The 27,446-nt window shown below is 64.5% G+C and overlaps 2 protein-coding genes and 1 non-coding gene across 11 annotated transcripts in view; 1 reads left to right on the top strand and 2 right to left on the bottom strand.

Moving 5' to 3' along the window:
* POLDIP3 (DNA polymerase delta interacting protein 3) overlaps nt 1–170 on the bottom strand; it is a 29,549-nt gene extending 29,379 nt beyond the window's left edge. For 4 of the 8 annotated variants that reach the window (XM_071219091.1, XM_071219090.1, XM_071219089.1 and 1 more), the window contains exon 1: nt 5–164. In XM_071219091.1, coding sequence (XP_071075192.1) covers nt 5–63 — 59 coding nt within the window. In that variant the 5' untranslated portion in view covers nt 64–164. Of the gene's footprint in view, nt 1–4 lie in introns of all 8 variants that reach the window. The other 4 variants (XM_004479570.5, XM_004479568.5, XM_004479571.4 and 1 more) reach the window with 3 other exon arrangements.
* Nucleotides 171–448: 278 nt separating this feature from the next.
* LOC111760832 (U12 minor spliceosomal RNA) lies at nt 449–598 on the top strand. The gene has a single exon (XR_002794416.1). It is a non-coding gene; the product is annotated as a U12 minor spliceosomal RNA (small nuclear RNA).
* Nucleotides 599–4,842: 4,244 nt separating this feature from the next.
* On the bottom strand, nt 4,843–27,195 carry CYB5R3 (cytochrome b5 reductase 3). Of its 2 annotated transcripts, XM_071219094.1 has the most exons (10): nt 27,092–27,195; nt 16,951–17,082; nt 15,886–15,958; nt 15,516–15,622; nt 13,031–13,160; nt 12,435–12,518; nt 11,984–12,069; nt 10,060–10,143; nt 9,814–9,913; nt 5,554–5,866 (listed from the first exon to the last, which is right to left on the bottom strand). In XM_071219094.1, the coding sequence occupies exons 1-10, from the start codon at nt 27,110–27,112 to the stop codon at nt 5,694–5,696; spliced, it is 990 nt and encodes a 329-aa protein (XP_071075195.1). In that variant the 5' UTR covers nt 27,113–27,195; the 3' UTR covers nt 5,554–5,693. The 2 variants fall into 2 exon arrangements, with proteins under 2 accessions (XP_058164860.1, XP_071075195.1); XM_058308877.2 differs by lacking the exon at nt 10,060–10,143 and having other exon boundaries at nt 4,843–5,866; nt 27,092–27,191.
* Between the last annotated feature and the right edge of the window lie 251 nt (nt 27,196–27,446).

Raw genomic sequence — 27,446 nt, forward strand, 5'->3', positions numbered from 1 at the left:
TCACCACCCCTTCGCCGCCGTCCCGCGCTTCCGGATGAGCTCGTCCAGGGATATGTCCGCCATCTTGCACCGCCGAGCGAGCCGAGGAGCACCTCACACTCCCTCCGCCCTCGAGCCCGCCCCTTTCGGTAGCTCCGGAGAGACTAACTACTTCCGGCTGACGAACTCTCGCGACAGCTCATTCCAGAAAGCATAGGAAGGGGAGGGGACTACTCCCCGTGAGCCTTCGCGATGCCGGCAGCTTATCTGCATACGGCGAGTCGGAGCATTACTCTCTCTTTTTCGCTTCGGACAAACAAATCAAATGAAAAATGACATAAAAAACAACTAATGAATAAGATGAACTTCAAAGAAATGCGTCTATCTGCTTAGCGATCCACTTTTGTACTCAACGTAGGGCTAATGAGAATGGAATTTGTTACCAAGGAACTAAGTTTGTTTTGTCTTTATGCCTTAAACTTATGAGTAAGGAAAATAACGATTCGGGGTGACGCCCGAATCCTCACTGCGAATGTGAGACGAATTTTTGCGCGGGTAAAGGTTGCCCCTAAGGTGACCCGCCTACTTTGCGGGATGCCTGGGAGTCGCGATCTGCCCGACCCCTACCTATTCTCAAAGAACAGACGAGGTGGAGCGTTTTGTCTTTGTTTAGTTGTGGTGGGTGGAAGCTTAGAGTTTCTGGGGTTTTACCTTGTCATTAAGCACTTTAATGCTCCTGTATCAGGCTACGTTTCACTGGCGTGGTCTTTCCACGCAGTGACGTTTTTCCTGGTCTGTGAAATGGAATAAGCAGTGCCGGCCTCATTGGCTGTCGCAGTGATCCGATCAATCTTCATTAGATCTATGTACTCCCTTCCTCCAGTGCAGGGCCTGACATGAGGAAGGTGCTCCTAAATACTTGTTGCCTCAATAACAGCTCGTGGCTGGCGTAGACTGAAAAAGAGCCCCTTGAGTTACCATTCTTTTACAAGGCCGATAATGGAAGCAGTTATGTCGACTCTAGACAAAATTAAGACACCTGGCAGCAGAAGCTTCCTGGAGAAACTGGGCAGGAGGCGGTAGAGTATCTGGGATTGGGCACCAGACCGCGGGAATCCAGTTCCAACCAGGGCCGCTGTGATCTGGATTCTGGCTCTTCGCCTCGCTGGGTCTCCTGTAAAATGGAATCATTAACCCAGGGAGGGCGGTACCGGGAGGATCATGGGCTGGGGGCAGAAAAGGGGAAACTGGGAGGACGGCAGGAGTCAGATCCCCTGCGTCTTAACACAAAAATACTCAACATTAAAAAGTTACTTTGTGTGATCTATGTGTCTTTAAAAAAAAGAAAAAAAGAAGATTAAAAAAAAGACACTGAGGGAAGTGGATGTGGCTCAAGTGATTGAGTTCCTGCCTACCACATGGGAGGTCCCGGATTCGGTTCTTGATGCCTCTAAAAAGATGAGAAGCAGACAACAAACAGACACAGCAAATGCAAACGATAAGGTGGGAAGAAATAAATAAAATCTTAATAAAAAAAAAAGTCACTGAAAGGGGATGGATGTAGCTCAGTGGTTGAGCACCTGCTTCCCAAGTGCAAGGTCCTGGGACCAGTCCCCAGTACCTCTTAAAACAAAACAAAAGAGCCACTTAAAAACTTGAAAGAAAAAAAAAAACCAAAAAACTTGAAAGCCAGCACAACGGGGTGATAAAAGGAGAACATCTAGTTCTGGGATCGTGGGCCCCTCTGACTGGAGGCATTGACATTTGCAGGGTGTTTCTCGGTGGAACCCAGGCCGAAGGCGGGGGGGGGGAAGCCCTCACATGGGCCCAGGTCTGCCTGAAGGACTGAGGTCTGTCCTGATCTCTTAGATGAGCCTGTACGGTCGGCGTGAACCTACACTGCACTTCTAGGGTAGCAGCTGTGCTGCAAACCCAAGATACTTGGCCCAGTTCTGTCTGGAAATGTCTTAAGCGCGCCAGCTGCATTTGGGGCTACACAGCCTGGGGAGCCTGCATCTGGGCAAGCTGGTGTCGACCCCACCCCGCCCCAGGCCCAGCATTTATATGTAAAACACATTTTATTACAAAGTCCTTGTGGAGTTTTGTTGCTTATAGGTAGGTGATATTACCTGCTCATTCACTTCAGGAAAGACAAGGGGCTGCTATAAGTAATTGTAGTAAAATGATTACAGCAAAAAAATAAAATGTGGTATATACAATGGAGTACTATTCAGCCATAAAAAGGATGTTGTGATAACTCTTACATGGAAGAAACTTGAAGACATGTTGAGTGAAATAGGCCAGACACACACTAAAAGATAGGTATGAAACAGCTAGAATATGCAAATTAACAAAGTAAATGACAGGTGGGGGGCAGAATTGGGAGTTAATGCTTAAGGGGTACAGAATTTGGGGGTGATGGCAAAGTTTTGGTAATGGCTGATGCTTTACTCCTGTTTTCTTCTAACAATCTTAGTTTTAGGCCTTGCATTAATGTCTATGACCCATCTTGAATTAATTTTTGTATATGCTGTGAAGTAGGGGTCTATCTGCATTATTTTGCATGCAAATAACCAATTGTCCCAGCACCATTTCTTGAAAAGACCATGGTCTCGGGACCCTTGTCAAACATCAACTGCCTGGAGTTCTAGTAACAGAAGGTGGTGATGGGAGCACAACATTGTGGATATAATTACTACCTCTGAAATGTATATTTGAAAGAGATTAAAATGGGAAGCTCCACGGCTTGTATTATAAAGTTTGATAGCACAACTCTGCTGAAGCCGAGAGCCACGGAGTGTACAGTTTGGATGGACCGTACAAAGCAGGGGCCGTGTAACACAGTGAGCCCCGTGGTGAGGGATGGACTGTGGTCAAGAGTACAAATGTGGGGAAGCGGACATGGCTCAACTGAGAGCATCCGCCTACCACATGGGAGGTCCAAGCTTCAAACCCAGGGCCTCCTGGCCCGTGTGGTGAGCTGGCCCATGCACAGTGCTGATGCGCGCAAGGAGTGCCCTGCCACGCAGGGGTGTCCCCGCGTAGAGGAGCCCCACACACAAGGAGCGCGCCCCACATGAAGAAAGTGTAGCCCATCCAGGAGTGGTGCTGCACACTTGGAGAGTTGACGCAAGATGATGCAACAAAAGAGATGCAGTTTCCCAGTGCCGCCTGATAATACAAGTGGATGCAGAACACACAGCAGATAGGGCGTGGGGAGGGGAGAAAAATTGATCTTAAAAAAAAACTACAAACGTGAGAATTTCTCTCATGAACTGGGACGTACATAATACTAAGACATTTTGTTAGTAATAGGATGTTTGCGGGAAAAATACACTGAATAGAAGCGATGGACTCTAGAGAGCAGTAAGATTGTGACGTGTTTTCATCATTTGAATCAAACGCGTCACAATAATGTAAGGAGGTGTGTGGGGACCTATGGGAGTCCTGTATAGTATGTGTGATTGTTCTTTATAAAAATTTGAAAAGAAAAGAAACAACAATAACAAGAGGTGCCAGGTGCTCTGAGAACCGCTGCCTCAGTTCACCACTTTGTTTTTAGAGGGAACAGGCCAGGATGGGGTCAGGACTGGTCCATCCCAGCCCCGTCTTCGCAGGTCCAGGCGACGCCTTGTGCCTCCTCAGTGGGGGCAGAGATGAGGGGAGGCCAAGTGCACGCCAAGGGCTCAGCACAGCACCTGGAGCCCCAGGGGTCCCCGAGTTCGTCCCCTGCGGACTGTGGATTCCCGGGAGGGGGGGCTCCCAGTGTTCCTGGCCCCAGCCACACCTGTCTTCGTGTCCCTTGGGCCGTCCCTGCCCCAGGGCATTCGCACGGGCGGCCACTCCTCTCAAGTGCCAACCTCCCTCTCCAACCTCCTCTCCACGGTGCCCTCCAACCCCGTCTTCTGCGAGCTGTTTCTGGAAGTTTCTTCGACACAGCTGCTCCACACTCAGGGCTTTGCACTTGCTGCTCTCCCTGCCGTGAACACCTGCCCCGCAGGGCCAGCTCCTCCTGCACCCCCCAGGCATCACTCCCGGGGCTTGCCGCCCCCATTTTAGGAGCAGCCCTCTCCCGCACTGTCTCATTGCCCCCACCAGTTTCTATCTTGGTGTTTGCCACTTATGCGCGACCTCGTGCTATGTCGTGTCCTCCCCCACCCCCCACCCCCCCACAGAACCCCAGTGCCACGCAGCAGGGAAGGGCCCGTCTGGGCGTCCCCTGTGCCGCGACAACGCCAGCATCAACGAGGGAACAACTCGGGCCTGCACAGGGCTGAGCCCCCCGGCCCCCCCACCTGAAGGCCTTTCACGGTCCTCCAGATCTCCTCCTCCCCACGGGCGGCCCGGGGCGACACCCAGAGCACGGGCAGCGCCTGGCACTGTCCAGGGCACCTCTCGATGCGGCCAAGATGGCACGGCCAGGCTTGGGGGAGGCTCCCAGGCCGCACGCGGTGCCACGTCCTGCCTGGCGCTCTGCGCAGGAATCTCCCGAGAGGAGTCACCCGAGGTGGGTGAAGGCAGCGCCCCTTCGTGTTGGGACGTACAGCGCTCCCTAATGGGCACCGCCTAAAGGCCCAGCGGCAGGGACTCCACCAACCATGGCCCCTCCGTGCTGGAGTCCAGAAGGCTCGTCCCGTGCCAGGGCAAAGCAGCGGGCACGCCGCCGCGCCGCGGTTCCCATCCAACGGGAGCGTTTGCCTCGACGTCAGGCGTTGGTTCCCCTGCATCTACTTTTCTGTACTTCCCCAATTCCCTAGGGCGAACCCAGGCACAGCAGCGGGGCTAAGCGCTGGGCCCGTGGCGCCGCCCGCTCGGCCCCCACGCACCCACCCACGCGGCCACAGAGCCTCGAGAGCCGCAGGCTTCAGATTAGCAAAGTTTTACTTCAAATTTCGTCTACTCATAAATGACTCTGAAAAAGCCGATACGCAAAGAGGCTAATGCAGCTGTCGTCTAAAGACCACGTCTAGATCGCCGGGTGTTTCTACGTCCCTCGGACAAGAGGCACAGCTCAAGGTCTGTCCCCGCTGGGACAGGGCAGGACGGCGGGCCTGGGGCGAGGGAGCGGGTGCCCGCCGCCCGCGCCGCTGTAGGGGCTGGTGGCTCCAGCCAGGGCCCGGCGCTCCGAGGTGGCACCCCGGCCTCTGCCCCAGCGCCAAGGCAGCCCAGGGGTAATGGGGGGGCCCGCGTGCCAGGCCTGGGGTTCCAGGGAAGGCCGCGTGCCAGCCCGGAGGCCTGGGCCAGGACCTCTGCACACCAGCTCCCTGCCTGGGCCCTGGGGTTGGGGGGTGCAGCTTTCACCCCCAAAACCCCTCTTCCAAGAGGGCGTCTCATGTAGTGTTGGAGCTGAGACCCCCAAGGTCGGGGTGGGCCCGGGGCCCTGAGGCCGGCAATGAGGGGCGGCAGGACAGAAGCCGGGCGCCCACATTTGCCTCCCGACCGTGGGCCACCACCGGGGCGCGGGGGTGGGCAGGGCACCGGGGCTGGCAGCTCAGCCCTGTGGTGTGGGCGCCGGGACGGTGACGAGGACGGGAGGGCCAGGCCTCTCTGGGGGGGGCCCGGCTGTGGCCCGCCCAAACCAGGACCGGCTCCCAGGGCGCCCCTGGGGACCAGCCCGGCTGGACGACCACCCCAGGCCGGGGGCTCTGGGCCTGGCGGGAGGCGCGGGCAGCTCCGGGCAGCGCAAGCGCAGGAGCGGGCGGGCGCGGGGGGCCTCAGAAGGCGAAGCAGCGCTCCTTGGGGTGGCCCACGCGGTCCAGGTTGGGCAGGCAGGCGTACTGGATCATGGGCGGGGGCCCGCACAGCAGCACCAGCGGCTCCTCCGCGGGGGGCGGGAGGTGGTCCCGGATCATCTCCTCGTTCACGAAGCCCTGGCTGTAGTCCCAGGCTGCGGGGAGAGGCCAAGGGACGCGTGGCGTGGGCCCGGAGCCCTCCCTTCCCCTCCACCAGCGCTCACTGGAGGAGGGGGCGGAGGTCCGGCCCAGCCGGCCCTCACCCCGACGGCACCTGCCCCCCAAACCCGGGCCAGCAGCCGGAAAGGCAGAACGGAAGCCCTTTGTGGGCCCGGCGCCGCACTTTGCAGTTGGCAAAGCCTTTGGCTCCCATCCGGCCTCTCCCGTGGCCCTCAGAGCCACCACGTGGCAAACAGGGCAGGGGCAGAGCCACCTGCAGCTGAGAGGCCCGAACCTGGGCCTGCCCCGGCTGGTGGGCACCACTCTCCGCCACCAGCCGCCACCCCGTCAGCATGCCCACCCACCCTCGTCCACAGCTGGGCTCCCAGAGCTGGTGCAGAAGCGAGGGCAGCAGGGCCAGACACCAGCGCCAGGCCCCGGCCCCACGCGTCAGCTGCTCCATGGCCTGCCCCGCGCTCTCACCCATGCACACACGTGCACACACGCACACACACACACGCGCACACACACACAGTCTGTGCCTCCAGGATTCCCAAGCTCCCGAGCCTTCTTTTTACTCCCCGAATAACAAGGCCTGAGAACCCCAGGGGTCTGCTCTGACGACGGGGGGGCCAGGCAGGGGGAGGGGGAGAGGCGATGCCCAGCCGACTCGGACTTCCTCCTCGGGCCTCAGTTTCCCTCTGTGCTCTCAGCCCCACCTGCCCACCTCCCGGGCTGGGGGATCATGCCGCCCGGTGGCCCCTGCCTTCCCTGAGGGTCCTGCTAGATGCCCTGACACTTCTGGATGAGTGGGCAAGGGGGGCAGGGCCCCTTCCCCGGGAAGAGGCCGGCCAGCGCCCGCGCGGCAAACACCCCCCTGCCTCCTGGTGCCAGGGTAAGCCGCACCCCCGCGACCCCGCTGTCAGGCTACACGCCCCAGCCTTCAGGCAACTGGAGACTCGGCTGCCCGCATGGAGGCCCCGGTGCCCGCAGACCCTCGGGGGGCAGCGCGGCTCAGGGGCCAGGCATCCGCCTGGCACTCACGTCCACGGGCCTAACTCAGCGCACCCAGAGAGGGCCAGGCCCGGAGCGGGCTTCATGGCCGGCCCGAGGGGACCGGGAGGGATTTCCTGGGCAGACCGCCTGCGGGGGCAGCCGGGGGCAGGCTCACCGACCTCCACAGTGGTCCTTCCGGGGTACAGCGGGGCCAGCCGCCCTCAAGCCACACCTGCAGAGCAAGGCTCGGGGAGCTCATCCCCCAGGGAGGCAGATGGACCCCAGGGGCAGCCCCTTCCTCCTGTGCCAGGCCAGCCCGAGCTCCGCAATGGGTAGGCTGGCCCACCCAGAGACCCTGTGGCTGGGTTCTGGCGCTGCAATAGGGGGCAGAGAGAGGCGGGGGCAGGAGCAGGGAGGAGCTAGAAGCGGCTGAGGAGTCCAAGGGACACTGGCCACCAAGGCCCGCCGGGGAGGGCTGCCGCACACCCAGGGCCCCAGCCAGCTTGGCTGAGGCTGGGGGACGGTTCTTGCCCCACGTCCCTCTAGCAGAGTCCACGGTCACCTGGCTCGGCTCTGCTGCTGGAAAGCTTAAAGCTCTCAGCACCAACAGAAACAAGCTGCAGAATCCAAGGCGAGGGGGGCGTTGGCCAACTACAGGGGACCTTGCCTGGATGCTCAACGCTCACTGCACCAAACTGTAACCACCCAGTGGGGGGACCCCAGGAGTGGGAGGGGCCAGGGTGGCCCCCTGCTGACTGCATGACCAAGAAGAGTCACCTGTGCTGGGCAGCGGGGTCCTCTTTACCTCATGTACACTGTGAGTGAGGTAACTGACCACATCTCTGCTTTCACCTTGGCTGCTGGGAAGCTCAGAATACCATAAGTGGCCCATCCCTGGCAGCTGTGCATCAGAGCCTACATTTTTGTGAAAACCTCATTCCTAATTCTGTCTCTGGCCCTGCCCTTGTTTTCCTCTCACTCCCGTTTTCCATTTATACTACTATGACTCACCAGACGAGTCTTCCTAAGCCGCCTAAGGCCCCTTCTGGAACAAGGCGGGGCACAGCTGTGCTGGCTTGTTACCAGTTTCCTTCCCAACTTCTGGAAGCTCAGCTCACACTAACATTATTGCAAAGCTCCAACTACTCGGTTGTGGGTCAGGGCAATAATAAATTTGAAGATGCTCGACTACACAACTGTACCTCTTGTTGGCTATTTTTTTTTTTTTTTTTTTTTGGTAAAACCATCCCCATGGAAGAGGACGTGGATCAACTGATAAAGCATCCGCCTACCATATGGAGGGTCCAGGGTTCAAACCCCGGGCCTCCCGACCCGTGTGGTGAGCTGGCCCACTCACAGTGCTGCCGCACGCAAGGACGGCCATACCACGCAGGGGTGTCCCCCATGTAGGGGTGCTCCACGCGCAAGGAGTGCGCCCCGTAAGGCGAGCAGCCCTGCATGAAAAAAGCGCAGCCTGCCCAGGAGTGGCGCCGCACACACGGAGAGCTGACGCAGCAAGATGACGCAACAAGAAGAGACAGAGATTCCCAGTGCCGCAGGATGCAAGCGGACCCAGAAGAACACAGAGTGAATGGACACAAGAGAGCAGATAATGGGGGGCAGGGGCGGGGAGAATAAATAAATATTTTTTTGAAAAAACCCATCCCAGGAAGGCAGCCCTTGGCCGCCGTGTTGCCATGCCACCACCAGGGGGCAGCGGCGGCCCTTCCTGCGGCCCGGCCTGGGTTGGCAGCACAGGGGAAGGGCACGGGGACCCACGAGGCCAGCCCTGACCACACCTGCAGTCATGCTCCTTGTCCTCTTTTGACTGGGACATGGGGACGGGATAAGCGCCGAGACAAACAGCCCTGACCTGGCTCCACCGCCCAGTCCCACCCCGTGCTCTGTAATCCCCTACCTGGCCAGCGGCCCGTTTGTCCACCCCCAGGGGCCAGTCCACAGGTGCACCCAGGCCCAGGCCTGGCTCTGGCCGGAGGCTCAGACGCCCGACTCGGTGACCTCGGGGGGCAGCGCCCCCCAGAGCCGGGCGCGGACAACCCAGCTCAGAGACGGGCCTCGGCCCCCAGAGCCTCTGCCCGCTTTCCAAGGGAGGCCGGGGGCGGGGGGGCGAGTGTCCCCCACTTGGGTGCTCTGGGGGACTGTGGCATGATGGGACGGGACCTGCAGATTGCAAAGCGGGTGCCCGTGGGCCTACAGGGTGCCTCAAAAACGGCCAGCGTCCGCACTGAGAAACTGCCCACGGCCCTCCCGGTCCTCAGGTCCTCTCGGAGAGCGGCAAGGCTGGGCCCTGCACGGCGGGACTGCCCACAGCCGGGCGGGCAGGGGCTCTCGGGTCGCCGCAGGGCCCCCCACTCCCTGGAGTCTCCCCGCTCTGAAGCCTGCGTGGCCTGCACCCCGGGGAGGCCCGGGCAGCCGCCTCTCACAGTGAAGACACTGGGATCCTCCTGCTACTTCAAGAGAGCAGCCTCGTTTCAGGTCTGGGGGGCCGCAGCCCCCGTTCACCGCCTCCTGTGTACCTTGGCCAAGACCTTCACCAGCCGGGCAGGGAGAACGAGGGCAGCCGCCCAGTGTCTCCCCGCCAGGGCTGGCCATGGACGCCAAGTGCCTGACGGGGTATGGACCGCAAAGGGGGCCCAGTGGCCCCCGCCCCGAGACCCGGCCCCCGAGGAAGCCCAGGCCAGGAGAGGCGCCGGCCGGCGGGGCAGCGTGGGCAAGGCCTCGGCCCTGGAGGCGGGCACCCAGCGCGAGGCCGGCTCTGGCGTTTCCCGTGCGTGGCGCGGGGACTCTGCTGCGAGATGGCTACCGCCACCTCCGTCCCCCAGGGCCGGCGGGCGGCGCTGGGACCAGGCGCGCCAGCCTCGGCACCGTGCTGGGCTCAGCACGGGGTAAGTCCTGCGTCGCCACCCGCCCGGGGCGCCATGCTCACCGTCAGGGGCCTTGTCCACCGTGTACCAGAGCTTGAAGCGGGCCGAGTGCTCGTTCCTCAGCTCCTCCAGCTCGGGCCGCAGCAGGATGTCCTTCTCGGTCTGCGGGGACAGTGGGCCGAGGGGTCAGGCGGGATGGCCGGCGCCGCTGCCGCCGCCCTCACAGGCCTTCCCGAAAACGCTCAGGCGCGCTCCCCGGCTCAGGGAGGGAGCCCCGCAGCGATGCCCACCCCCAGGGGCCGCCTCACCACCCCGAGGCGCAGGCTCAGCGCGAGTCCGGGAGCCCCACGCCAGGACCCAGAGAGGAGGCGGGAAGGACACGCCAGCAGCTCCTGGTGGGCGGACACAGGCGGACACAGGCGGGCACAGGCGGGCACAGGCGGGCGCGGCACCCGGACGGCAGGCACAGCTCCGAGGAGGGCTCGCCCGGGCTCCCGTGGACTTGGGCAGGTCTTCACACTCTGGCGCCTCACCCGTAACTTGGGAGGTTCAGACCCTGGCCCCCCCCCCCCCATCTCACCTGCTCCCCCATAGCCCTGCCTAAGCTGGTCTCTGCCGGGCCCCATGGTCCCCGGGCCTCCTCCACCCACCAGCTCCTCGCGGCCCTTGAGTTCAACCTGGCGCCGCCTCCTCCAGGAAGCCTTCCCAGACTCCCCAGGAGGCAGCAGGGAGCTCTGCTCGGATTCCCCACCTGGCCTGGCCCATCTCTCCATTTCTGATGAGAGCCATCGGCCCATGCCCCACGCACATACCCCATGTTGTCTGTCCCGCACATCTACCCCATGTCTGCAGGTCAGACAGACAGACAGGGCCCTTGGGCCAGGTGCGGCATGACTGACCTCGTGGGCCATCAGGCAGGGGCCGGGGGGGAGACCCTCCCCGGGAGGCAAGGAAGACGCTTGTTCTCCGCTCCCCAGTACCCAGCCCACTGCACGCCCAGGGGCGCCGCCACGCACGCAGCCCCCGCCTCCCCTCGCCCCATGCCCTGCCCAGCCCTGGGTGCGTGGGGCGGCCCCCGCCGGGCCCGACACACAAGCAGGCCTGGCCTGGCACACCGCAACTCCCACGCCAGACGCGGCTGGCCCGAGCACGGGCACCCAGGCCACAGCCCTCTCTGCGCCTCCGTCCACTGCTACAAGAGGCGATCCCACTGCCCCGCAGCCAGGGAGCGAGCAGCCGACAGAGGCCCCAGGGACACTCGAGCCCCGCACCGCCCAGTCTAACTGCCGCCCACCTCCCTCCCTGCCACCCACGACAAAGAAATGACTCTCTCCACCCCTGGGCCTGGGCAGGGCCACCTGCACTGGTCGGCAGCTCTGTGCAGCTGTGTCGGGGGAAGAGGAGGGGAGGAGAAGGGGAGGGGAGAGGATGGGGGGAGGGGAGGGGGGAAAAGGAGAGGGGGGAGAGGAATGGGGGAGGGGAGAGAGGGGAGGAGGGGAGAGGGAGGGGAGAGGGAGGGGAGAAGGAGGGGAGAGGGGGAGAGGGAGGAGAAGGAGAGGGGAGGGGAAGGAGAAGGGCAGAGGAGGGGAGGGGAAGAGAGGCGAGGGAGGGGAGAGGAGGGGAAGGGAGGAGGGGAGGAGAAGAGAGGAGGGGGAGGGGAGGGGAGGGGAAGAGAGGAGGGGGAGGGGAGGGGAGGGGAAGAGAGGAGGGGGAGGGGAGGGGGAGGTGCTCCCTGCCCCCGCTGCACCCTCCACTGGAGCTTTATCTACAAGGGCCTCCTGCGCCCAAGGACCTCCAGCAAGGCCATCCCCCGGGCACCGTGTCCTCACAGGAGAAGAGCACGGCCCGGGTCAGGCCCTGGGGACACGCTCACCCAGCACAAGGAGGCGCAGAGGCCCTGGGCACACCCACGCCACTGGGGGTTCTCATCTTGGCCTTCCCGCAAAAGCACGTCACTTCATCAGGTCCACGCGTGCAGTCACCAAACCCGAACACCGGGAGACCCGCGGGCAAGCCCACCCTCCAGGGAGGGAGCCAGGCCCGGGGGCGGGGCGCAGCCTTCAGGGGCCTCAGGGCAGGCTGCGGCTGGCAGGGCGAGGGCTGAGGGTGGGAGTCAGCGTCAGTGCCACAGAGGCTGCCAGGGCAGGGGACACTGGGGGCGCCGGTGAGCCGCTGGGCCCCCACAGTGCCCCTCGGAGGACGAGCGGGCACCCTGCGGCATCGCCCACTGACCTGGTTGGCGAAGAGCAGGTGGCACACGGTGTGGTCAGCCGGGTCCTTGAGGATGGCGCGGATCACCTGCAGCATGGGGGTGATGCCTGCAAAACAGCCCGGCCCCGACGCACTGAGCGGGCGCCACCGCGGTGCCAGGACGGCTGACGCCGATGCACTGAGCAGGCGCCACCGCGGTGCCAGGACGGCCGACACTGACTGCCGAGCATGCACCACCACGGTGCCAGGACAGCCAGCCCCACACAGCCCACAGCGCTCACCAGCCAGGCCGCACCCCACAGCCACCCCCAGCGCACTGAGCAAGCGCCACTGCAGTGCCAGGATGGACGGCCGTGACCGCTGAGTTAGCGCCACCGCGGTGCCAGGACGGCCAGCCCCTCGCGCTCACGGCACTCGCCCGCCGGGCCGCGTCCACCTGCCAGGCTCCGGGAGGGGCCGGGGCCCCACGTACCTGTTCCTCCCGCGATCATGCCGATGGACTTGACTGTCTTGATGGCGGGACTGGACTTCTTGTCCGGGCGGATGGCAAACTTCCCTGGGAGGGAGCGAGGGGTGGGGCCAGCTGTCCAGCGCGCCACGCTCGGGGCTCAGACGGGCTGGGGAGGCCCCCTGCAAGGGTCTGGGGCAGCAGCCAGACGACCAGAGCCGCACCGGGTGGGGACACCAGGACCCCTCCCTCAGGGACTCGGCTGGGTCAGGGGCTGCAGCCCAGGGTCCCAAACTCAAACGCCAGAGGGGGTGTAAGGATGAGGGCCTCGCTGCCTCTGGCAGCAGGAGCAGTGGGAACCAGGACTGGGGGATTGCAGCACAGGCTTATCGCTTGTCTGTTTCCAGATGCTGAAGACACTGAACAAAGCTGGGCCGGATGTGCCCCCAGCAGGACAACCAGCCTGCAATCCCTGCACTGGCCCTATACAGCCAGGGAAACTGAGGCCCAGAGAGAAAACGGCTTGGCATCACCTCCAGACAAAAGTGGTCAGGACTCCCCAAGCACTCATACTCACTGACCACACCCGCGTGGTCCCCGGGGGCTCCAACCCCAATCACCTTTGCCCTGGTAGACCAGGAGCCCATTCGGGCCCCGGAAGTCGATGGTGTCACCGATATTCATGCTTTCCAGGTACTGCGACATCTTCCCTCCGGCAGGAAACTTGGGGTGGGTGTTTTTGAAGTAAATCTGCAAGACACACCTGCCGTCCTCAGCCCCAGGCCAGCCCAGGTCACGAGGGCAGGAGTGGCCGGCCCACGCCCCGTGCCCCCAGCAGGCTCCCCGCCCTGCGCCCGTGGGGAGCCCAGCGCCAGCCCCGTGGACGAGTCCACGTCGCGGAGGGCTCCGCGTGCGGCGTCCACCCCGCGCTCCGAGGCCACCTCCTGCCAGCAGACCCCCTTCAGCGCCAGGGAAGCTCTGCACTTGCTCCGCCACGCCCCTCCGGGGGAACTTTCTGTTCTTTCCATTTTGTGCTGTTTTCGGTCATCAAAACATCACTGTCGGGAGGCGGACGTGGCTCAACTAATAAAGCATCTGCCTACCATATGGAGGGTCCAGGGTTCAAACCCTGGGCCTCCTGACCAGTGTGATGAGCCGGCCCCCGCGCTGTGCTACTGCCGCGCGAGGAGTGCCGTGCCACACAGGGGCATCCCCCACGTGCAAGGAGTGCGCCCCGCAAGGAGAGCCGCCCGGTGCGAAAAAAGCGCAGCCTGCCCAGGAGTGGCGCCGCACACACGGAGAGCTGACGCAGCAAGATGACACAACAAAAAAGAGACAGTTTCCCAGTGCCGCACCATAATGCAAGCAGACGCAGAAGAACACACAGCAAATGGGCACGGCAGACAACAGCGGGGGAGGGGAGAAAAATAAATTCAAAACAAAACAAAACATCACTGTCCCCGAGAGGCTCTTGGAAGAGCTCCCTTCCCTGGGCCCCTGGGATCACCGCCGTGGGAACAGGGCAGTGCTGCGGCCACACGGACAAGAGCTGGGGGAGCGGCTCGCCCCGCGTGGGGCTGGGGAAGGCAGGGGGAGCGTTGGCGCCGGGCCTGGGGGCAAGCAGGAATGCTGTGGGGGGCAGAGAGCGGAGGGGACAGGGGACGCCACCCTGGGCACGAGTGCCATGCCGGGAATGCAGCGTGCCCGGGGCCAAGGAAACCAGAAAGCCAAGGGGCACCCATGAGTTTTCCATCCTCCCTGTGAAACCACAACACCTGGCCCACAGCGGGCAGCGATGGACCCCAGACACCCACCAACGTCCCCCAGGGCTGCAGACCAAGCCCCAACCCTCAGAGGGGCCTCCGAGGCCCTGCGCGGCCTGGGCCCGCTGACGTCAGCCCCCATAGCCACCCTCGGGCCGTTCGATCCGTCGCCCGCTTCGACCTCAGGGCCTTTGCCCTGGACACTTCTCTCCTCGTCCTCTGGCGACTGACACCCGCTCGGCCACTCACACGTCCGCTTCACTGCCGCCTGCTCAGGGGCACAGCCCTCCTTGTCCTGTCCCCAGCTCTGGGGCCACTTGGAGTGGGCATGACATGACTCGAGCCTGACCTCTCTGGGCGATTATTTCTCTCCAACCAGAGACAGGCTGCCAGGGAGGGGCCAGGCTGACGGGGGCACCCCGAATCCCCAGCCCCCAGCACAGCATCTAAGTGACGCCAACCCAGGCGTGTGGCTCCGAAGGACCCAGGCGAAGGAGGACGCCAGGCCAGAGCCAGCTCCCGTCCATCCTGAAGTCTCTAACACCAGCCGGGACCTGGCGAGGTTCGGGGTCGCGGCCAGGCGGGGCCTCGGCCCGACCCTCCAGCCAAGAAGGGGCTGCACGGGAGAACAGGAGGCCTGGCCCGGCGGCTTCTCCCTGGGCAGCAAAGGGCCGCCCACGCCCCTGGCCAGCTGTTTCTCCTGCGGTGGCCGTCACCAGCCAACCAGGGTTGCCGCGGTAAGCTCGTACTTCCAATTTTTATAAAAAAAACCACCATGCTACACCCGCCACTGCTCCACCGCCCCACCCAGCCCGGGGTTTCTGAAGATCCTCGCCGGCTGCCCGGCCCCTCTATCCGCTGCTCCTGATGGCTGCGCCCACCCCCTCATACCACCCCCACTATGATGGCCCCCGGCCCCCTCCCCCATCTAGAGAGGCGGCCCGGCAGGCACCTCCCACTCTGCCCCTCGGCCTGTGGGACGCTGTGCGGAGAAAAGCTCGGGAAGGACCCCCGGGTCGACCCCAGGGCGCGGCTACTGCAACGAGGGGGGCCAGACTCAGCCCCGGACGGCGCCCCAGCTCCTGTGCCCACCTGCCGCCCAGCGCCCCAGCCCCCAGAGGGCCCCCCGAGGCCCGGCCTTGGCCGTCTAACCGCGGAACGGCGGTCCTGAAGAGCAGGCGGCTCTGCGCACCGCACTCCCTCCTGGCGTCCTCTTCTCAGTGAAAGGTCCTGGCGCGAGGCCAGCCCGAGCCCAGCCCCGGGCCTCGGGGACCCCGGGTGAACCGCCCACTGCGGCACCGGGACCGGGCGGGCCCCCCGGTGGCCGCGGCCCGGAGCTCACCTTGATGACCAGGTCCACGAACCCCTTGTCGTCGTCGCTGGACACGGGCGTGTAGGGCCGGATGACCAGGCTGCCGTCAATTCGCGCCGAGAGGTAGATGTGCTGACCTGCGGCGGGAGGCGCGGCGGCGCTGGGCCAGGGGCCACCCTGCCGGCGCCGGCTTCCGCGCGCCCCCCGCCCGCGGCTCCCACACCCCGGCATCCCGCCTCCACACCTGCGCTCAAGCGGTGCCACCGCCCGGAACGCTGCAGCCCACCCGCCCCCAGCTCTCGTTCTGAGGACACCTCCTCCAGGAAGCCTTCCCTGCCCTATCGGGGGCACACCACCGCTCCGGCCCGCGCAGGTGAGGCTGGGGTGCGGCCATGCTCACCAACGGGGAGGCCCAGGACGTGCTCGGGCGACGGCAGGGCGAAGCGGAACCGCCGTGTGTCATGGCTGATGATCTGCCAAGAGAGGCCTGAAGGCGTTGGCCCGCGCCGGGGGCAGAGGGGCCGCGGACCCCCAACACCGGGCTCCTGAGCGTCCTCGCGAGAAGCGACACCGCTGCCACGCTCCTGCGCGCGCGAGGACCGGGGAGGGGGCGGGGTGGGGTGAACCCCGGGTCCAAAGGGGGACTGCCAGGTGGCCCCGAAACTTCCAGGAGGTGAGGGAAGGGCCCCTCTGCCGCCAGCTGAAGGAGCGGCCTGGGGGCTGGGCCTGGCCCAGGAGGCGCTGAGCTGAGGCAAGGGCCCCCCTCTGGAGGCCGCTGCCCCGAAAGGCCCTGAGAGCGGAGCAGCCACGGCCAAGCGTGCGGCAGCGCCGGGGCCCGGAACCCGAGCCAGGCACCGCGGCCCCTCCAGGGTGGCGTGGGGCCAGGGGAAGACCGGCTGGGCCGCAGGAGCCCCTACGGCTCTTCACGCTCGGGGGCCGGCGAGCTGCTCCAGGCACACAGCGCCGACCACCGGGCACTCTGCGTGCCAGGCCGTGGGCAGATGACGCTTGGGATGGAGGAGGACAGAGTGGGGCGCGTCGTCTTTCCAGGGAGCTGGACGCTTGGACGGGAAGCCCTGGGAGGCCTGGCTCTGAGCCCAGGTTCTACCCAACTCAGGGTGACCTCCAGCGACCTTGCTCCTCACCCTGTTTTTCCATCTGTTCAACGGGGACTTGGACCCCAAACCCCAAAGGGCCCCTCCCACTGTGACCTTCTGTGGGACAGTGAGTGTGACTCAGAGAAAGGGCTCTGCAGTCAGAGACCTGGGTTCAGATCCCGACTCTGCCACTCACCGGGGCCTTGGCAAGGGGCCTCGCCTTACTCTTCCCATCTGTCAAATGGGCAGCTAACAGGACGCACCCAGAGGGCACCACGCTGAGCACACAGAGGCTCGAGAAGTGCCGTGACGCTGACCGCGCGCGGCGCCCCCGGGGCACCCGCCGCGCCCCCACCAGCCGCACCCACCTCCTTGTCGATGAGCCGCAGCGGGTACTTGACGTCCGGGCTCTCGAGGGTGATGGCCGGGCTGGAGCGCTGGAACATCCTCCTGAGCAGGCTGTACAGGAACCAGACGGGCGCGAGCACCACATTGCCCAGCTGCAGGACAGGACGGCGCGGCCTCAGCGGGGTGCCCGCCGCCCGCCCCCGCCCCCCGCCTCGCCCAGGCAACCCCGGCTTCCGTCTGGGGACTGCGCATGTCCCCGTTTCTGGGCCCGCGGGCCTCGGAAAACGTTCCCAGTTAGGGTGACGCCAAGCTGGGTGGGGGCGGCCGAGGAAGTGGGCATGAAGGGGGCGCGCAGGGAGCGGCCGGGGGGGCTGTCGGCGCAACCCGGAAGAGGACGGGGCAGGCGCTGCCGCAAGACGGGAAAACGAGGCCCACGGATCACCAGCAGGCAGACCCGGGGTGCCGCAGCCTTCGGGGAGACCGTGCGCCCCAGGTTTGGGCGCCTCCTGGCCTCAAAACCGTGAGCCAGTGAGGCCCCGTGTTGAAGCCACCCTGCACGACGCTTCTACGAGCAGCCGGGGAACGGGGACGGCGCCCGCCCGACAAGCCGCCACACCGGCCTCGCGGAACCCAGCTCTGCGCTTCCACGGGACTCCGTCCTCGCACTCGGCCCCTGGAGGAATAGCTCTTTTAGGGCCAAGCCGTCTGCTTCCCCCGAGAACGGCTACAAAGAAAGCTACGGAACAGGGTCCTTTTCCAGTTGGCTGCCAGGAAGCTCGGAGGCAAGATCCCAAGCAACTGCACGGAACCCTGCGGGCGGGACACCCGTGCTCCCGTAATCGGTCAAGTTTCTTGGCCCTACAAAGTGATGTCATATCCTACTTCAGGTAAACAGATAACTCGGAATCCCTGACGGGCCTTCCCTGACCAACTGGCATTGTGTGTCCTGTGTCACTGAACCCAGTCCCTGGGGTCACACTGCCTCCTCCTTGCTCTCCTGCAGAGCCTGCTACAAAGAGAACCAACCAGGGAGAGGTGGGTAAACCGAGTCACCAGCCCCAGCTGCTCTCCACAAGCTTCCCTGTGCCCCGGGTTCCGGCCTTCAGGTGTCAGGGGCAGCCGAGGTGGGCACTGGCAGCAGCTCTGTCCCTCGCAGGCTGTGTGGCCCTGGGCAAGTCCCTGGCCCTCTCTGACCTGGCCAGGTGCTCCACAGGGCTCCGAGGTGCAGACCCTAAAGCTCTGACACCACGGCCAGCAGCCGCCCGGGAGCGAGCACTACACAGTTGTCCATCACACGGCAACCCCACCAAGTAGGTACTGTTGTTGTTGCCCCTTTACAGAGGAGACTGAGCTCAGAGAGGGGAGGCAACTCATCTGGGGTCACACAGCCGGCAGGTGGGGAGCAGCAATCTGAGCCCAAGTCCATCTGCCTCCCAAATCATGCTTTTTTAAAAAAAATATTTAATTTTTTATTTGTCTGCCCTCTCCCCCCTCCCCCACTGTCTACTCTCTGTGTCCATTCACCGTGTGTTCTTCTGCATCCACTTATATTCTTGTCAGCGGCACAAGGAATCCCTGTTTCTTTTTGTTGCATCATCTTGCTGCGTCAGCTCTCTGTGTGTGAGGTGCCATTCCTGGGCAGGTTGCCAGTTTTTTGTGCTGGGCAGCTCTCCTTACAGGGTGGCTCTCCACATGGGGCACACTCCTTGCGCGTGGGGCTCCCCTACATGGGGGACACCCCTGCGTGGCAGGGCACTCCTTGCACACATCAGCACTGCGCATGGGCCAGCTCCACACGGGTCAAGGAGGCCCGGGGTTTGAACTGTGGACCTCCCATGTGGTAGATGGATGCCCTAACCACTGGGCCAAGTCTGCTTCCCCCAAATCGTGCTCTTAAGCACCAGGCCCGGGCCGCCCCGCCCCGCTCGTCTCAGCCTCGCACAGACCCTAAGGCCACAAAGCCCACCGCTCAGGGTTTACCGGGGAAACAGGACACCCCTGCAAACAGACAACCAGGCCGCCACCTTCACTAGCGGCTCCTGTCCCTGGGCAGACCACTCAGCTTCTCTGGGCTCAACGTCTCCGTCTGTGAAATGGGGAACATCGACCGTACTCCCTGGGGTCGTGGGCCCCGGGCCTGCCCCTCGCCCACTCCGGAGAGGACCCCTACAGCCCCAGGGCAGGTGCCACACAGCAGCCACCCCCAGCCTTCTGGGAGCTGGTCTCGGGCACCTGCACCCACCTGGACCACAGGTGAGAAGCTGAGAAGGGCCTCAGGTACCTCGGACCGAGTCCAGAGAGGAGAGCCCAATGGGCAGCGCCGTCACCAGCGAGCCCGCGCGGAGGACACGCCGCCACCAAGGACACGCCGCCGCCTTCCTGCAGAGGCACCCGCCTGACGCGGCCACTGGGAAACCGCGGGGCCTCCTCCAGACTCTCTGCGGAAATGCCAGTGCCGCGGAAAACAGGGAGAGGCCCGTGAAAGCAGGGTGGGCCGAATGGGGGACCCCCGAAAGGTAAGGCCGCCGGCACCTGGGAATGTGACCTTATTCAGAAAAAGGGCCTTCGCACCCATCATCAAGTTAGGGATCTCGAGATGAGATCGTGTCGGGTCAACTATGACACGTGTCCTCCTAAGAGGAGGAGAGGACACGCGGAGACCGAGGCAGGGCTGGGGGGGGCGCAGCCGCCAGCCACTGGAGCCACGGGAGCCACGGGAGCCACGGGAGCTGGCGAGGCCCGGCCCCCGGCGCTGTCGGAGGGGTCAGGGCTGCCCGAGCCTGGATGTCGGGACTGAGGCCTCTGGAGCCGGGAGAGAAGAGGCCCTGAGGGCTGACGCCACCAAGTCAGAGGGAGTCTGTTGGGGCAGCTCTGGAGAACAATCCCCAGGCCAAAGAGGCAGAACAACTGAGCAACGTGTGCCCTGGATTAGATCCCAGGCCAGGCAAAAGTTATAAAGGCCAACGCCGGGACTTTGGCGAGATGTGCAAAATCCACAGGCTCGAATGGAGCGGTATGCCAGTGTTACTCTCCTGATTGGATGTTCAGTGGTTACGCAAGAGAACGTCCTTGCCCTCAGGAGGGCCACACTGGAGTTTCAGGGGCAAAGGGCCATCATCTCTGCAATGACTCTCACATGGCTCAAAACTTATACCATATGTACACACCTAATATATAATATAGATACACATTTATATGTGTGTTTATAGAAAAAGAAGTAAAGCGAATAATGCAAATGTTAATAATTGGTCCATCTGGGTGAAAGGTAGCTTTAAATATTCTTTCTGTAAGTCTGAAACTATTTCAAAACAAAAAGGGGGCAAGGGAAGCAGCTGCGGCTCAGCCAGCTGGGCTCCCGTCTACCATGTGGGAGGCCCTGGGTTCGCGTCCCAGGGCCTCCTTGTGAAGGCAGGCTCACCCACATGCCACAGAGAGCCAACTCAGCAAGGTGACACAGCAAAAAGGGAGACAAGTTAAAACACAAAAGAGTGCACAGCGAATGGACAGAGAGAGCAGACAACAAGCAAGCTGCAAGGGGAGGGAACAATTTTTTTTAAAATTTTAAATGCAGACACACAGAAGAACGCACAGCAAATGGACACAGAACAGACAGCAAGCAAGCTGCAAGGGAGGAGGGAAAATTTTTAAAAAGGGGGAGTGAGGAGAGTCCAAACTGGTGGTTCAAAGACCAAGTTGACAACCAAAAAAGTTTACATAAAACACTAGCCCTCAAAGATGTTTGCACGGCTCGTTTGCTTATCCTTCCCTAGGGTACCCTCCCTGAATTTGGTACTCCCTGCAAATGACCATGTGTGTTCTCTTATCATAACTCTCCAAGTTCCCCCTTTTCACCCTGGCTGCCAGGAAGCTCACAGCTAAGTCCCCCGTTCACACGGAGGCCTTTCTGCTTCTTTTGTGGGCCCAGGTATGACTGTCTTTCAGTGCAGTGTATTTGCAAAGCCCTGACCTGGAAGTGGTCCCTGCGCTATTCAGGGCTCAGAAAGCTGCTTTGCACCTCCCGGGGCCCAGCCCCGTTGCTCCCCACCCCCAGATGCCCTGCCAGGCCTCCCCGCCCCCCAGCACCCTGAGAAGGGCTCCCTGGCTACGGCCTAAGCCACCTGGCTGCATCTCCACCTTCCCCAACCTGGAGGCCAGGGGGAAGGCGGGATCTGAGCCCTCCCTGCCACAGCCGCCACGAGGCCCAGGACAAGCCTGGCACAGAGTGGGTGCAGCCCGCCCACCCCCACCGTGCCAGTGGGATGTGAACAAAACAAGAGCTAAGGACCCCAACCGCCAAGGGGCCCGCCCCTCTGGCCTCAGTGACCTCCTGTGGAGACCTCCCGGAGGAGGTGAGGACAGAGGTGGAGCCCGGGGTCAGAGAGGCCTGTAACCCAAGGAAACATGGGCCCCAAGCAAAGGCGCTTCCGTCCACGCCCACCTGGCAGAGGGATACCTGAGCAAAGGGCAGAGCCGGCTCCGTTTCCACACCAGACCCGGCCCCACCCCAAACCGCCCGCAGCTCCAGCTGCGGTTACAGACCCTTTGTGGGGCTCAGATGCTCCCCCAGGCAGGGCCTCCCCACTGGGTGCAGCTGAGGCCTCGCTCCCCAGGGCCCTGGGGTGACTGCAGGCCTGGCCTGCTCCCGCCACCGCCCCTTCAAACGGCCAATCTTCTTCTCACATGGCTCAAAAAACGTCACACGTCCACGCCGGACACACGACACAGGCAGATACACGTGTGTGTTTATAGAGAAATGAGCAAACAGCGCAATGTTAACAGCTGGTCCACCTGGGTGAACCGGGCCGGCTCCCCCATCCTGGGTAGCGGCCATGGTGCCCGGATGGGAGGACCTGGGTTCAAGTCCTGCCTGGGCCTGCTTTCCTCAGTTCAGTCGGGGCTGGGGGGCGGGGGGGGCGGGGGGAGGCCAGGGGGAGCCGTGCGTGGAGCAAGTGCGACGGCCCAGTCACCGCAGCCGTGGCCCACTGCACGCCGCACGCCGCAGCCCACTGCACCCCACAGCCCACCGCATGCCGCGGCCCGCCGGCCCTGCTCCACGTGGGACCCCCGTCACCAGGCTCGCCCTCCAATGCCCCCAGCCTCAGGAGCTGCGGCTCCTGCCAAGTGTCAGATAAGAAGACGAGGCGGAGAAAGGAAAAGCACCTCTCCCAGCACTCTGAAGCCCCCCCGCAGGCCACCGCACAAGCCACACCACGAAACCGCATCCCTGCCTCTGGAGGCAGAGGGCGAGGAGCCCTGCCCGGGGCCGCACAGCCTGCCAGGGGTCGGCCAGGGCTCGGGTCAGGCCCGCCCTGCTCTCCCCAAGCCGCCGCCCTCTGAGCGCCCTGGCGCCCACCCTATGTCCACTGCCATGCTGCAGCCACAGCCCGCCTCCGGCAGTGAGGCCCGAGCTCCTGCTCCCAGCCCCAGCTGCCCAGACCCACAGGCCACTCCACCCCCCCTCAAACACCCACCCTGGCTCCCCAGTGCCCACGCCCAAAGGCCCTGCAGGATGGCCCAACCCTGGGCTCCTACCCCACGCCCGTGCCTCAGGCTCTGCACGCCTCCCCTCTCCCACCCTGAACGCCCTGCCTCTGCTCTCATCCAGCCACCAACTCCTTCTCATCTTCCTGAGCCCAGCTGCAATGTCACCTCCCCTGTGAAGCCCTCCCTGACTGCTCCCTGCCCACCTAATCCGGCCTCCCCAGCCCTGGCCCCTCTCTGCCTCCCAGGAGCAAGCGCCATTCTATGCAGTCTCCTCCTACAGGCCCTTCCACCTCCCTGGGGACAAAGAGAAGTGCAGGCACTGCTCAGGAAGTCCCCGTTGTTGGGAGCCTTGGAAGGAACTCAAAATGGTATTAAGAGGCCACCGTTTGGCACTTCCTGGAGCTTTATTTCCCCCTGCACGGCCGGCCGTCTGCACCCCTGCTTCACCGTCCTCCAAGTGCACCCCCTGCACTCGCCCGCAGACCCTCCCCCAGGCCCGGGAGGCAGAACAACGACATCCTGAGGCTCAGGGGGCCGAGGGGGGCGGGAGGCTCACCCCGCGTCTCTCCCTGGGGTGGTCCAGGCCGTGGAAAGGACCCACGAGCTCCAGCTGGGCGCCTGGAGGCACAGGCGGAAGGACGGAGCCTGCGGGGAGCCCACCAGGGCAGGCTCTCCGTGCCCCCCACCCCGCCGTCTCCCCAGGGCTCAGTAAAACCCTTGAGGAATGTGGCAGTGTGACGACAAGCCCCCAGTCCCCAGAGTCCCTCGGACCCTTTCTGTTTGGTCTGGAAGTTTCCGGAAGCAGGACAGGAGCCACCGCCCTCTAAGAGCCTGGCTCCCCCCTGGGAGCTCCCACCTGCAAGCCCGCTGAGCGGACACCTGCCCCAAGAGGCGCAGGTGACAAACGTCAACAGGGGGCCCTGCAGAGCTGGGTAGAGCCATGGGCAATGCCACGGGCAATTACCAGCCCACCCCCGCCCTGCAGTGGCCAGGCGGCAGCCTGGTCAGCTCACCTCGAGTCCAGGAGCCAAGTGCTGCTGTCGCCCGCACGGGGGCGGGACGCGCACCAGGCGTCACCGCAGGGCCACACGGCACCTGCCTGCCAGGGGCAGCCCTGGCCGTGGGGAGCAGAGGTGGGCTGCAGGCAGACTCGGACCTGGGGAGGCCCTGCCCTGCAGGCCACTGACCCGGGGGGCACCACCCACGTGCCGGGCCGTGGGACGCAGGCCAGGGAGGCCCCACCCGAGGCTCTGGCCAATGGGGGGACAGGCACGGGCGAGGAAGGGGGCACAGGAGCAGTGGAGGGCCAGGCACGGGCGAGGAAGGGGGCACAGGAGCAGTGGAGGGCCAGGCACGGGCGAGGAAGGGGGGCACAGGAGCAGTGGAGGGCCAGGCTTCGCCTCGGGAAGCGGGGTCTCTCCAAGCTCCCAGGACGGGCAGTGGGGGCCGCGCAGGCTTGGGGACCCTCCCGGCCCACGGCCCACGCCCCAACCCCAAGCGCAGGCGCAGGCAGTGAACAGGAGGCGCTGCTGAGGCCAGGGCCGCGCCCGCTCCTCCTCAGCCGTGCCGTGTACACACACACACACACACACATACACACACCCTCAGCCGTGCCGTGTACACACACACACACACACACACCCTCAGCCGTGCCATGTACACACACACACACACACCCTCAGCTGGGCCGTGCACACACACATGCACCCCTCCTCAGCTGTGCCGTGTACACTCACACACCCCTCCTCAGCTGTGCCGTGTACACTCACACACCCCTCCTCAGCCGTGCCGTGTACACACACATACATACACACACCCTCAGCTGTGCCGTGTACACACACACACACCCTCAGCTGGACCGTGTACACACACACTCCTCCTCAGCCGTGCCGTGTACACACACACACACACACACCCTCAGCCGTGCCGTGTACACACACACACACACACACCCTCAGCTGGGCCGTGTACACACACATGCACCCCTCCTCAGCTGTGCCGTGTACACTCACACACCCCTCCTCAGCCGTGCCGTGTACACACACACACATACATACACACACCCTCAGCTGTGCCGTGTACACACACACACACACCCTCAGCTGGACCGTGTACACACACACTCCTCAGCCGTGCCGTGTACACACACACACACACACCCTCAGCTGTGCCGTGTACACACACACACACACATACACACACCCTCAGCTGTGCCGTGTACACACACACACCCCCCTCCTCAGCTGGGCCGTGTACACTCACGCCCCTCCTCAACTGTGCCGTGTACACACATACACACACCCCTTCTTAGGTGGGCTGTACACACACACACCCCTCCTCAGCTGGGCTGTACACACACACGTGCGCGGGCTCATGAGCACACACATATGGACACATACCAGCTGTCTGGGGGGTCTGGGTGGCAGCTCCCCTCCAGGGGACCCATCACCTGCCTCTGCTAACACAGAAGGGGGTGGGGGAAGGAAAGACGGGAGAGAGTCCGAGGCTGCCTCCAGGATACCTCCCGGGAGCCCCAGGGGCCCCCAAAGCTGAGCTGCCCCCCCATACCCCAGACACCCTGCACTGCTGCCCACCACCCACAATCCCTCATGGGACCCTGGTGTCCTCCCTGCCCAGGCCAGGTCGGGGGTGGGAGAGGGACCGGCAGGCGAGCCCCCCTGGGGGCCAGCTCCCTGCCGGGGCCCCCAACAAGCCAGGAGGCCACCTGGCCTACCTGACTGCCACCGCCAGCCGCCGCACCAGATCTCAGCGTCCAGCTCCCCTGGGCCCCTTCTCTGGGAAGTGGGAGGAAGGAGGAGGGAGCAGAGGAAGTTGTGCAGTGGGGGGCTCCTGGCCGGGGACTGTGGGGGGAGGGGAAGGACAAGGGACAGGTGGACAGCAGGGCCGCCCCGTCCGCCTGCTCTGGAGACTGGAGCTGGCCGGCCCGGCAGGGGTGGCCTCCAGGTGGGAGACGGCCCTGCTGTCCCGGGGTGGGGTCTGGACCTGCCAAGGGGCAGTGGGAGGGCCTTGGGGACTCTACCTGCAGCAGCAGCGGCCTGGGCGTTCGGTGGGGGGACCACACTGCGGGACAAAAGGCCAAGACCCTGAAGTCCCAACCAGAGGCTGGCAGACCCAAGTGCCAGCCCCCCCGCCGGGCCCCTGCGTCTGGGAGGAGGCTCCCAGAAGCCTGTGCGTCCCAGATAAGATGCCCCGTGCACTGGGCGCCTAGGCGGCCCCCTGCCCTCCCGGAGGCCCTGCGGGACGCCTGCCTGGGGCCGCTGCGCGTGTTCTCAGCAGGACCCCTCCCGGCAGGCCAGCAAGGAGCCCACGGGCCTCCCGAGCCCTGCAGAAGGGACTCTGCCCCCACGCAGGGAGTGTGCCGAGGGGCTGCTTGTCTGCTCAACAGCAGGTGCCAGGGCTGCGGAGGCGCCACAAAGCCAACCGGCACCTGCCAGCAGGTGAGCCGCCGTGGGGGAGGGGGCACAAAGCCAACCGGCACCGGCCAGCAGGTGAGCCGCCGTGGGGGAGGGGGCAGGGCCAGGGAGGGGCAGGGCCGAGGGGACTGTGGACAGTGAGGGGGGAAGGGGTGACCCACGGCGACTTCTGGGGAACACAGGGTGTCACACAGGGGCTGAGCCGTGCCCACAGGTGCACCCTAGGCAAGGCTGCCCTGGGCCGGAACATGTCCCAGTCCTGGGCTGGGCACACCTTTCCGAGCCAACGCCCAGGCCAGGGGCCTCGGGCCGACCTGAGCCTCAGATCCAGAGGGAGAAGCAGGAGGCCCTCCAGGGCGCAGGCTCCAGGTGCCAGCACCCACGCCCTGGGCCCTGCGTGCCCTGGGGCCTGCTCCCTGCCTGGGCTGGCCAGAGCTGGAAGCCCAGCGACAGCCCCCAGGACAGCCCCCAGGACAGCTGCCGCTACTGCTTGGGGGAAGCTGGAGACAGGGGTGTCTGAGCCGCAACGTCACACACTCACACTCCTGCACACTTACACATCCCAGCCACGCCGTCCCGCTCACTTACAAACTCCTGTCTCACACCCATCCACTCCCCCCCACAATTATATTCCACACTGTCACACCCAGAGAAACGCAGGCACGCTCACACTCACACACATTCACTCGCCCGGGTTTCTTACTGGCTGCTGAGGCCAGGCGGAGGCCGAGAGGGAAGGGGGGCGGGGTCAGGGAGCAGCGGACCAGAGCGGGAGCCGGGGCGGGGGAGGGGGCTGGGGGGGAGAGAAGGGGAGGGGCAAAGGGGGGAGGGGACGGGAGAGGGGGAGGGGAGGGGGAGAGTGAAGAAAAGGGAGGGGAAGAGAGAGGAGAGAGGGATGGGGGGAGGGAGAGGGGAAGGGAGAGAAGCATGGGGGGGAAGAATGGGGGAGGGGAGAAGGATGGAGAGGGGGGAGTGGGTCGAGGGGGAGGGGGGATGCAGAGGGGCAGGGGGAGAGGAAGGGTGGGCCGGCCGGGCACGCGATCCCACGCCCCCGAGCGGTGACCAGTCCGGCGTGAGTCACGGTCCCCGCGGGCCGCCGCCCCGCAGCCAGCAGGGCCCGGGAGGGGCCCCCGCGCCCCCCGCGCCCCCGCGCCGCGTGGCAGTCGGCACAGCCCGGGATCGAGGGTCTGGGCCGGCCCGTCGCCTGGCCCGCGCCGGGGTCTCCGCGCCCGCCCCCGCCTACCGTGCTCAGCTGGGCCCCCATGGTGGCGCCGCGCCGCTCGCTCCGACGCCGCGGGTTCACTCCGCCGCCGCCAGGCTCGTCTCGCCGCGGCGCCCAGGCCCCGCCCCCGGCGCGGCACCCAGGGGGCGGGGCCAGGCGGGGCCGGGGCGGGGCCTGGCAGTGCCTGGGGGCGGGGCGGGGCCGGGGCGGGGCCTGGCAGTGCCTGGGGGCGGGGCGGGGCCGGGGCGGGGCCTGGTAGTGCTTGGGGCGGGGCCTGGCAATGCCTGGGGGCGGGGCGGGGCCTGGCAGTGCCTGGGGCCGGGGGCCGGGGGCCGGGGGGCCGGGGGCCGGGGGGCCGGGGGCCGGGGGCCTGGGG

Source organism: Dasypus novemcinctus, chromosome 12 (assembly GCF_030445035.2).
Source record: "Dasypus novemcinctus isolate mDasNov1 chromosome 12, mDasNov1.1.hap2, whole genome shotgun sequence".
In the NCBI taxonomy this organism is placed as follows: domain Eukaryota; kingdom Metazoa; phylum Chordata; class Mammalia; order Cingulata; family Dasypodidae; genus Dasypus; species Dasypus novemcinctus.